The sequence below is a fragment of the Aethalodelphis obliquidens genome, unplaced genomic scaffold (assembly GCF_003676395.1).
Source record: "Aethalodelphis obliquidens isolate GAN/ISIS:26980383/991018 unplaced genomic scaffold, ASM367639v1 scaffold18, whole genome shotgun sequence".
In the NCBI taxonomy this organism is placed as follows: Eukaryota; Metazoa; Chordata; class Mammalia; order Artiodactyla; family Delphinidae; genus Aethalodelphis; species Aethalodelphis obliquidens.
This window is the reverse complement of record NW_020837962.1, coordinates 4,710,084-4,721,651: the sequence shown is the minus strand read 5'-3', so window position 1 is coordinate 4,721,651 and position 11,568 is coordinate 4,710,084. Positions and strand designations below refer to the sequence as shown.

At 49.2% G+C, this 11,568-nt stretch overlaps 1 protein-coding gene across 10 annotated transcripts in view; it reads left to right on the top strand.

Moving 5' to 3' along the window:
• CIITA (class II major histocompatibility complex transactivator) overlaps positions 1–11,568 on the top strand; it is a 50,302-nt gene that overhangs the window by 12,010 nt on the left and 26,724 nt on the right. The window contains exon 2 of one of the 10 annotated variants that reach the window (XM_027117413.1): positions 9,573–9,653. The exons of 8 other annotated variants lie outside the window; for them this stretch is intronic. In XM_027117413.1, the coding sequence (XP_026973214.1) occupies positions 9,573–9,653 (81 nt within the window). Of the gene's footprint in view, positions 1–9,572; positions 9,654–10,112; positions 10,271–11,568 lie in introns of those variants that run through there. One more of the 10 variants, XM_027117415.1, reaches the window with a different exon arrangement.

The window sequence follows — 11,568 nt, the reverse complement described above, 5'->3', positions numbered from 1 at the left end:
TGTGTGTGTGTGTGTGTGTGTGTGTGTGTGTGTGTGTGTGTGTGTGTTTCCTATCTCAGAGGTCCAGAGGTCATACATACATTGAAAGGCACTGAGGTCCAACCCCAGTACCTACTCCATGTTACAAAACCTCTGGGGACTTCCTGGGAGGTTCTGTCGAAGTCCACATAGCCAAGTTATTAGCGGAACCAGGATTTGAAACCAGGTCCACTGAGAGCCCATCCAGTACCTGGGCGGAGGTGTGAGCCTCCACAAATACAGGGCGGGTCCTGGATAGTCGGAGGGAGACTTGTTGATACAGCAAAGTCTGTCTGATGGCTGGGACCTGGCATCTAGTACCTTGTGGAGAGTAGAATCAGAAAATTAACACAGCGACCCTGCTCCAAGGCCTGGGGTCAGTCTTGGGCTATCAGGGAAGTGGCCTGAGGGAGAGGGTAAAGCTTAGGTACTTGGCTTTCAGACTTGGCATCCGTCACCCTGAGTAACTGACTTCCCCTCCCGAGGGGCATCTATAAGATAAGACACGAGTGCTTTCTTGATGATTTCCTGACCTGCACAGAAGCACTTTGCAAAAACCACCAAAGAATACACGTGTGCCTGGTGTAACCCTTACAGATTCTAGAGGGATCGTTTAGAACGATCTGAGAGGTCGTCATTGGGCACACGTCCCTTGTGTTTCCAAAGACTTTGGCGCATACGTGATCCGTGGTCCAAGGACAATTCTCAGAGAAGCCTTGATTGACACTGGGTCTCATAGGGAGGACATTGGTGCTTTTCTGATTCTCTTTGAATCCTCCTTTTTTTGTGAGTAGGCATGATGACAGCACTCTAATACTAATGTTTCTTTTTAACAAAGTGGGAGGGCAGCTGACATTAATTTGATAACATTGTTTTGCTTTCAATGGCAAATGAGACTGCAGTTTTTGTTTTTGGGGTTTTTTTCATGCAAGGTAGTGAAAGAAAGTTTTCATCTTTTTTAAACACAAAATTTAGCAAGGTAATCATGTTTAAGTGTACAATTCAACGGCATTAAGTACATTCACGATGTTGTGCAGCCGTCACCACCATCCATCTCCCAAACTTTTTCATGGTCCAAGCTGAAACTCTGTCCCCATTAAGCACTAACTCCCCATTTTCCCCTTGCCCCCGGGCCCTGGCAACCACCCTTCCACTTTCTGTTTCTATGAGTTTGACCACTCTAGGTGACTCACATAAGTGGAATTATACATTTGTTCTTTTGTGTCTGGCTTTTTTCACTTGGCATAACATCTTCAAGGTTCAACCATGTTGCAGCATGTGTCAAAACTTCATTCCTTTTTATGGCTGAATAATATTCCATTGTGATCCATTCATCTGTCAGTGGACACTTGGGTTGTTTCCATCTTTTGTCTTTCGTGAATAGTGCTGCTACAAACATTTGTGGACAAGTATGTATTTGCATCCCTGCTTTTAATTCTAGAAAATTTTCTTTTAAAATAAATATGTTTGGGTTTTTTTCAAGTTAATTTAAGGGAAATGCTTGGGTAAATTTTACAACAGGTGGTATGCAGATAGGACCAAAAAAACTGTAAAGGAGGCAGGCGAATGTCTGAAGTTTGGAAGACTCTGGATTAGTGGAAAGACCTAGTAGCTCTTGTAACAATCTAGGCTCGGGGGATGGGGCTACTAGGTCAAGGGGATGGCTGCTGAGGGACTTTTGGAAGCAAAAATACAGGAACTGGGGACCAACCTAACCTAAGCGCAGAGTCTTGGGGTTTCCAGCTGGGGAGAAGTAGAAAGGTGGTAGAAATGCAGGGTCTGGAAGGTTCCCTTGGAGGAAGGAAAAGCCACAGAGCCATGCAAACTGAGAGGCAATGTCTTCTCGGCAAGTGGAAACTCAGGCCGTCTTGGAAATAAAACCTATCTAAGTTCTCAGTCACCACAAGGCAAGTGTGTGTATGTGAGTGTGTTGGAGGAGGGGGTGCCCAGGGGCGATGCTCATGTAAAAATACAGATTTCTGGACCCCACCCCAGACTTACGGTCAGAACCTCAGGGGGTGAGGTCCAGCTGCCGTGTGTTTAGCACCCACTTCAGGCAATTTTGATTCACAGCCAAGCTTGCTAACTGTCATCAGATGCTGGCCGGCAGGGCTAGGACGTGATTTATTTACCTCGGAGCCTCCAGCACGGAGCGAAGGACCTGCCTCAGGCTTAGGTGCCGTGTTAGGCCAAGCTGGGGGTTAGGACTGGATTTGGGAGCCTGGCTTTGCTAACTGCAGCCACAAGCCCCTCATTCCGCACTCCAGCACCCAGCTCAGGTTTTCTTCCAGGAAAAACTTGTTGGACTCCTTTTCGGCTCACCGACCGCAGCTGGGAAGGTTGGGGCTTGCAGAGGGAAGGCCACGCGGAGGTCAGGGAGGCTTGCGTTCTGGTCAAGCGCTGGGGCCCCCTCCTCCCCTGGCTGCAGCTCTTCCAGCTGTCTCCGCCCTCCTCCCCTCCCCCTCCCCCCAGGCCCGTCAGGCCCCTCAGCCCCAGTAACTGTGCCATTTACAGGCACTGCGCTCAGCAGCCGAGCTTGTCTTGTTTGAGTTCCAAGATTTTCCAAGTTGTGATGAGGTGGATGTCCTCCAGGGAGTCCAGAGAAGATAGGTGCCTTGCCCAAGGGCTCAGAGGTGGTCTCTGTGGGGTCTTCTGTGGGCTTCCGTATGATTTCCAGGCCCTACCTGAGGAAAAACAGAGCCAAGTTGTCTCAGGTGGGGTTCCCTGGGAAGCAGACTTAGAGGTGGAGATTTGCACATGGGACGTTTATTGGGGAGAGGTCTCCAGGTTGGGGAGAGGGCCCCTGGGGGAAAGGGAAGAAGCAGCATTGGGCAGAGTGAGGAGTTGGGCTGCAATACAGTCAAAAGAGAGGTCTCAGCCGATCCCGTGGGGAGGGCTGAAGCTGGGACGGCCAGGGTTATCCCAAATTGAGACTCCCAGACCAGACCTTTGCATGCCTACAGGCAGCAATCACTGCATGTGGGTACAGTGATTGGAAAAGGGTGTGACTTTGGGCTGTTCCCAGAGAGCTTGAGTTGTTTTTGTTTGTTTGTTTGTTTGCTTTTTCGGCCACACAGCGTGGCATGCAGAATCTTAGTGACCCCACCAGGGATCGAACCCACGCCCCCTGCAGTGCAAGCATGGAGTCTTAACCACTGGACCACCAGGGAAATCCCCCCAGAGAGGTTGAGCTGTGACCTGTGAGCCTGTTGCCCTCTAGCAGTTGGTCCTTAAGGGACTGTAGCACACCACAGAATCTACCACATTTTTTTTTTTGAAATTGTCAAATCAGAGAGCATCTGGTGGCCAAGGCTTAAACTGTCATCTGGAGTTGTCTTTTTTACTGTCTTCTGTGCAGGCCCTTTTGGGGAGGGGTGGGTTCTGCTTCCCCACCCCCACCTCAACCCCATCCCCTTTAATTGAATAGCTCCATTATCACCTGTTCTGGGATTTGGGCTCCTTGTACAATTTCATTTGAAAGCCGCTGTTCTAGCATGACATTCTTATTTAACAGATGAGGCCGCTGGGGACCAGAGAGGGAAAGGGGCTTGCCCAGGGTCACATAGCCTGTCAGGTGCAGAGCAGGGCGCAGATCTCAGGTCTCACGACTCCCTGTGTGGATCCTGTCTCACCAGTCTGTTGTAAACTCAGCGATCCGTAGCTGCATCAGTCCATTTCCTCTGCCCTCACTCCAACTGCTGAGAAGCTCTGTGGAGAGGAGTGGAGCCCATCCTGCTTCCATTTCCAGCTTTCCTGCTCTGAGACCCCTTTATCCGGGAACAGGCTAGTCTCAGCCCAGAGAGGCTGGAGAGCTATGATGGAAATGCCAAGATCCTTGAGGGGGCTGGAACTGAGGAGGGCGAGGTGAAGCAGCAGGCTAGGTCCAATGGGGAATAACTCTTTGTGCCCTGTGGTTCCCAGACAGCTTATTTCCTAATCCCTTTTCAGTCTGAGCTGGTGCCAGAGCTGGGGAAACATACCCAGCACCCCAGATACCACAACTCCCATGCTTCCTGCTCCTTGCTTTGTGGAACTGGCCAGTTTGGGCACTCAGGGCCAGTCCCCTCCAAGCCTTTCTTTTGGAAGACACCCTCATGTGCGTCCCAATCCCACCATGGGGCAGGACAGAATTCAGCCCTGCCTTTCCCTTCCCCAATCACCCATCCATCCCATTTCCAGCAGATCAGAGATAGACATGACCTTAGAAGGCCTGCAGGCCAACAGTTGCAAACCCAAATACCTAAGGGGCCGTAACTGTGCCCAATGGGACCCAGCAGAATGCAATAGGGAGCAGTGGGGTCTTTGGCAACAATTAATTGTATATTCTATATGGAGACACTGCGATGGTAATTAAGACACACATATACACACACAAATTGTCTTGGGAAACAAAATACCTAGGCCTGTAGGCCTGAGTCACTCTTCATTTTGAATCCGCACTCCAAGCCAATCCCCCTTTGGTGCAGAGGAGGAGCCTACGGTCAGAGTCAGGCACCAAAGCCACCCAATTACAGTATTTCAAGACCTCTCCTTGTTGTGTCTGCTGGCTCCTACTACATTGGAAGATGTAATAGGAGACACACACACACACACACACACACACACACACACACACACACACACCTTCCAATCTCCCCGCCTGGAGGAGAAGTGACTAGAACCTCCAGCTGCCTTCCAGCCCCATTGCCCCTCAGCATTGCCAAATACCTTAGTCTCCACTCTGTCTCTTGTGACCTCCACAAGCCTCTCCAGGAAGTGAAAGTCTTGAGTGAGACCAGCAGTTTCCGGAAGTCCTCTCTGCCTCATTTTCCTGGGTTGCCCCTACTGGACCAGCAATGGGGGCCAGAGTGCTAGGGCTTCCTCCTCTACAGATGGTGCCCACCTTTCCCTGTTCATCTCCAAGTCCTGCACGTTCTCATCTCCTCCCCCAGGACTGGGGGCTCCTGGGCCCAAATCCCCCCATCCCTGGACAGCCTACAGGGTGGCAAGAGTGCAGTTTTCTTCCTTTTTGAGCATCTACATGTGTCAGGCCTCTTTTGGTGAGCCACAGAAACACAGAAGCCCCACGAGGCTTCCATCATTTTGGGTTTGGTTTGGTTTGGTTTCTTTTTAACTTCAGGAGCCTTTCAATCTTCAGTTAACTTCATATCTCAATTCGCAGTACACTATGATCTTTGGTCCACGTGAGGCATCTCTCTTAGTTAATTTCCATTTCCCCCATTCTCTTTCCTCTTTCTGGGCACCCATTCGAATGCACTCAGGGTGTATCCTTTTGTTTGCATGTGTTCTTCTTAAATACGTGTTGCTTTTTTTATGTGCCTGTATGTCACTCTGCACATCTAGAATTGGGCTATCAGAGCTCATTCTGCTTCTTACTTTTTCACTCTGTACTATGTTATATTTTTTTTAAGATTTGTTTTGGATGTGGCATTTTTAACATCTTTATTGAATTTGTTACAATATTGCTTCTGTTTTATGTTTTGGTTTTTTGGCCACGAGGCATGTGGGATCCCAGCTCCCCAGCCAAGGATTGTATCCACACCCCCTGCACCGGAAGGAAGAGTCCTAACCACTGGACTGCCAGGGAAGTCCCTGTACTATGTTATTAAGATCCACCTCCATGTTCATTTGGTCTGTTGCTTCTAATTATTGCACCATCCTCTACAGATTGCAGCAGCTGCTTTGTACTGTCCTTCCCCTAGCAATAGACACCCAGGTGGCCTCCAACTCCTGGTCACCACAAATAGCACAGCAGTGAGCAACTTCAGATGGGTGTCCTTGTGGAGCTGGGGGAGCATTTCTTTGGTATGTATATACCCAAGAATTGAATCACTGGGTTGTAGGATCTCTGCATCCTTAGGTATTCTAAGTGGTACCAGGCTGTTCTGCAGGTGGCCACACACATCCACTCCCACCAACCCCTTGGTGTTGCCCAGCTTTCTAATTTTTGCCAGTTGTACAGTGGCAAGTGACACCTTGCTGCTCTCATTCTGGAACTTACATCTTAGTAGCACTTCTTGGCTATGTCGCTTTAAGCAAGTCATAGCAACCTACTGAGATTGACACTATGCCACCTAAAGGCAATAGATTCCACAACTCAGAGAGGCTGAATAACTTATCTGAGGTCTAACAGTTAGTGTGGAACTGTAATTTGAACCCAGAGCTCACACTCTTTTTTTTTTTCTTTCTTGCATACGCGGGCCTCTCACTGTTGCAGCCTCTCCCGCTGCGGAGCACAGGCTCCGGACGTGCAGGCTCAGCGGCCATGGCTCACGGGCCCAGCCGCTCTGTGGCATGTGGGATCTTCCCGGACCGGGGCACGAACTCATGTCCCCTGCATCGGCAGGCGGACTCTCAACCACTGCGCCACCAGGGAAGCCCCCCAACACACTCTTAACCACTGTACCATTATCAACACATTTTGTCTCTTTTCTAAGATATCATCCGGGTCTACACTGCAAGCTTCTTGTCAGGAGCTATGTTTTAAACCTCTCTAGGGCCCCCGGAGAACTGAGCCCAGTGACTTTCTTACAGGGGATGCTCAGTAAATCATTGTTTTATAGGTTTGGAGAGAAAAAAAGTGCAAGGTGTCTTGTTGAGTTTATCTGGAGGGCTACAGGGTGCAAGAAGCAAAGAGGAACTTGTTTGATCCACAGGGTTGCTGACTGGGGGCTGGTTGTGGTAGATAAGTAACCCTGGGCTCCTGGCTTCTGGCCACCATGTGGCCTGCGGAAGCAGCTTGTCATGAAGTTGGGGAGCAGAGTGGTGTTAGGGGGCCTTTGGGGAAAGGCAGGGGGGAAAGCCGATAGGCAATGAGGAATCTAGAATCCCCAAATGCCTCATCTGAGTGGGCTCCCACACCCAGTTGGTGAAACTAAAGCTCGTAAGGGTAGAGAATGGTATTCAAGATCAAAGGCAGAGCTGGAACTCAAACCCATGTCTCTAGACACATGGTTCAGAGATTTTCCATTCCTTCCTCAGGAGAAGATCCCAGTCAACAAGTAGGGAAGTATTTCTTCTCATGCTCTTTCATCACAGTGCATAGCAGTGCTGAAGGCTTTGGGGTAGCAAAGGAGTCCCCTTCTCCCTCTGAATGCCTCCTCAGACCTTCAAGGATACACCCCCCTCTCTGGGAAGAAAGCAGCTGATAACTGAGCCTAACCTCACTGTCATCATCTGTACAATGTGTACAATAATACCAATCTCCCAGAACTATTGTGACAATTGAAACAAGATGATAAATAGAGAGCGTCCAGCACAACCCCGGACACAAAAGACTCTCCCCAGCAGAGACGGAGCACAGAAAGGCTGCAGAAACTGAATATCAAGGTCTGAGCTAGAACATTCTGGTAATACTTGATTTCCCTCAGGGGAGAGAGGAATGAACCTTTATTTCAAAAACGATTTTGGTGTGTATGTGCTTTCAAAACCTGCAGTGTAGTGTGAAATGGGGATGGAAACAAACCCCAAAAGGGACTTTTGGTGGCAAAAGGATTAAGAACTTTTTCTCAAGTTGGATGTGGAAGGTGGTGGCCCAGGGGGAAGGGCGGGTCCAAAGAGAACCTTCTAAAAATACTGCCCACTTACCAGAAAGGCACAGCCCACTCCTCTGCTGCACCCCAGACAGCTCCTCAAAAGGAGAACTTGTCTTGCCACCCATGCCTCCTCGCTCCGGGCGAAGGCACCTCCCCAGGGTGGCCAGGGGGCCGGAGCCTGGAAGAAGCTGAGCCTTGGTGCCAGGCAGCTGCTTCAGATCCCAGCTCATTACTCTTCTCTTTGAGCCTGTTTCTTCATCTGAGAAATGGAAATACAAATAGCTAATGTGTGAGTTCAGCTAAACGGGATAATGTCTATAAATCATGTTGTTTGGTACCTGGCACTCAGAGGGCACCTATGTATTCTAGCTAGGCACCATCAGTCCTACTGATGGAGAGAGACTGGCACATGCTGGAGCCCGGGGGTAGGTGAGCTAGAGGAAGGGTTCTTGCACTCAAGGGCTCCTTGGCTGTAGGATCTGTCCTGTGCTGGGGCAGCTGACAGGGACTCGCTCCTCTGCAGTGAGGCGGTCAGGGCTCTCTGCCTCCAGCCTGCTCTGGAATTGCAGGAGGAGGAAAGAGTCCAGTTAGGAGGCTCTGAAGCACTTCCTAAGCATCTAGAGACACAGGAAACATGGTTGTGGGAACCCCGGGAGGTCCCAGGCCAAGTTGATTTTGGCATGAATGGGAGGCGCTATGGTACTTCGGGGAGCTCTAAACTGCAAGCCTAGATTCTCAGGCTCCCAATATAATGGACTTCCTTTGACCGTGGGCCTCCTGTGTGCCTGGCACACCACACAGAGCCCTTCTTGGCCTTTTGATGGTCCCACAAGGTAAGTATCATTATCCCAATCTAGTGGTGGGAAAGCTGATATTCAGAGAGGTTAAGTCACTTGCCTAAGGTTTCCCAGCCAGGATTCAAACTCAAGTTCTCCAACCAGGTGACCTTGGACAGGCCATTTCAGCGAGGTGTCTGAGTATCCTCCTTGGTCAAATAGGCACAATACTCCACATGCCTTCTCCCTAGGGCTCTTTGTGAGCTCAGATTGGGGGCTAGAGGCAGAAGTCTGTTGTGAGCTGCAAATCTTTGTCTAGTCAAGAGGAAATGTGTAAGATGCATGCTTTGTCTTGGAGATGCAGGAAGGTGCTGAGGCATATGTTGGGGGTGTCTGAGAGCAGACTTTCCAGGTTGCACTGCTGCCTCTGGGGCTTGCTTGTTCCTGTGGAGGTTGCGGGGTCTCCTTATGCAAAAGAACAGAAAGCTTGGCTTCACAATGTGGTAACGCAGGAATGGAAGAGAAAGGATCCCTCTATCAGTCTCACAGAGGTAAGAGGTGAATTAATAATAATAATAAGGACTATCACCCACGTTGTGCTCATCAAGTGTGTGCTGGACGCTGTTCTATGCTTCCATTCATTAAGCACTTACTAAGTGACGGTCACCTCCCTAAGGGCTCTACATGAATTAACTCACCTAAGCCTTATGAGCTACCAAGTATTATTATTCCCATTTTACAGATGAGGAAACTGAGGGAATTCCCTGGTGGTCCAGTGGTTAAGACTCTGTGCTTCCACTGCAGGGGGCCTGGGTTCAATCCCTGGTCAGGGAACTAAGATCCTGCAAGCCGTGCACGTGGCCAAAAAATAAAAATAAAGATGAGGAAACTGAGGCTTCAAGAGATTTAAAAAATGAGATTAAAAAGATTTAAAAAATTAGATTAAAAAAACCCAGGTTGTGGTGAGTTGGTAGATAGGAGTGGTTTCAGAGTCAGGCAGTTTGACTCCAAAAGCTCAAAGGAGTTGCCTTCTTTCTCTACTGTCAGTGTATTGCCCTGGTATTTGATCACATTTGGTGATGCTGTCCAGTGTTTGAAGCTGAGCTTGTCAATTAGCTAGACTTCTTCAGGCTCTTCCCCACTGTACCTCCCTCCATTGCCCATCTGTGATGGGACCCAGTCTCTATTCCTGAGCCTAGATAAATGGGGGTGCTTATTTGACTGGATATATTCTGATTGGCAGGAAAGAGCGTGGACTGGGAGTCTTGTGCTAGGGGATCAGGTGCGGGCTCCACCACAGGCAGACTCTTGGGCCTCGTGCAAGGTACGTCCCCTCTCAGGGTCTCATCTTCTCCTCTGTAGGATGAAGGAGATTGAGCTTGAAGGTCCCTGGCCGACCTTGTGGGAAAACTGAGTCCCACATTTCGTTCATGGAACTGCTGGGGTTCGTCCTGAGCTCTTGTCCCCAGATGCCACAGTCTGGAGAAAGGCAGATGGCTACAATGTAGGCTCGCAATAAAGACCACAGACTGAAAAATGGGAGGCAGGCAGCAGGCAAGATTTGGGACAGGGAGGTCTTCTCTTACCACCCTGGACAGAACAGTAGATTGCTTCGTTGGCTCCCAGGACAACTTGTTGGAAGAAGTGGAACCCTCCCCGCACCTCCCAGCCTTGGCCCCTCTCCAAGAAACGGAAGATGGCGGCCCCATCTTTCAGTTCTGCTTCCTCCAGTCATGGTTGCCTGGGCCTTTAACGCAAGCCTGCTATGTTTGTGTTCCTGTAGCCCACACCCAACCCATTATAAACAGTCCACCCCGGCCAGGGCCTCTCGTTGGACTGGAAAGTTCATTCTCTGTGATATGTGGGTCTGTGTTGAGACCCTCCAGAGCTAGCAAGAGTTGTTGATGAGTGAAAGGAGAAGAAATACCTGGGGAGGTGGTGGTAAGTTGTGCGTGTGTGTTTTCTCACAACATTTCCCTGCTTCAGTTTCATTTTATTCTGGCCCAGGCTGGGCACTCAGAAGGCTGTCTTAGATCCTCTGGCCAGCTCTCTTCTCACCTTCTCCAAGAAGCTTCTTTTGATTCTTTCCAGCATGTATCTGCATCCCAAGTATAGCGGGTTGAATAGTGCCCGCCCCCCGCCAAAGATATGTCCACATCAAATCCCTGGAACCTTGAATGCTACCTTATGTGGGGAAAAAAAGGTCTTTGCAGATGTAATTAAGTTAAGGATCTTGAACTAATATCCTGGATTATCTGGGTGGGCCCTAAATCAATGTCCACTTAAGGGAAAGGCAGAAGATTAGGAGGTGATGTGACCACTAAGGCAGAGAATGGAGTGATGTGGCCACAAGGTCACAAGTCAAGGAATGCCATCAATTCCCAAAGATGGAAGAGGCAAGGGAGGATTCTCCCCTGGAGCCTCCAGAGGGACCACGGCCCTGCCTGCACCTTGATTTTCGACTTCTGGCCTCCAGAACTGTGAGGGCATAAGACTCAGTTGCTTCAAGCTACTAGGCTTGTGGTACTTTGTTGCAGTAGCAACAGGAAATGAACAGACCATGGAATCACAGACTCCCTGCACTAGAGAGTAGGGCGGGGTCATTGGAGCCACGCAGATGCAGCTTCACACTGGCTGTAGCCAGCAAGAGCTGCACGTCAGGGGGCTGTTAGCCTCTCTGAGCCTCACGCTGCTCGTCTGCAAAAGGGAGACCATAATGCCTACCTCCCAGTGCCAGTGTTTTGTTTTGCTTTAACAGCTTTATTGGGATATAATTCAAATGTCAGACAATTCACTCATTTAAAGGGTACAATTCAATGGCCTTTTTGGTACATTCACACAGTTGTGCAACCAACCCTCAGCCAACTTTAGAACACTTCATCGTTCCCCCAGAAGGAACCTCATACCCACGAGCAATGGTTCCCCATTTCCCTCCACGATTCTCCCTCCACTGTAGCCAACTACGAATTTACTTTCTATCTCCAAAGATTTGTCTGTTCTGTATATTTCATATAAATGGAATCATACAAGATGTGCCTTTGTGTCTGGCTTCTTTCACGTATCAGGATGTTTTCAAATTTCATCCATGTTGAAGCATGTATCAGTACTTTCTTCCTTTTTATGTCTGAGTACTATTCCACTGTATGGCTATACCACATTTTGTTTATCCATTTATCCATTGATGGGCATTTGAACTGTTTCCATTTTTTGGGTATTATGAAGTATGTTTTTATGCACAT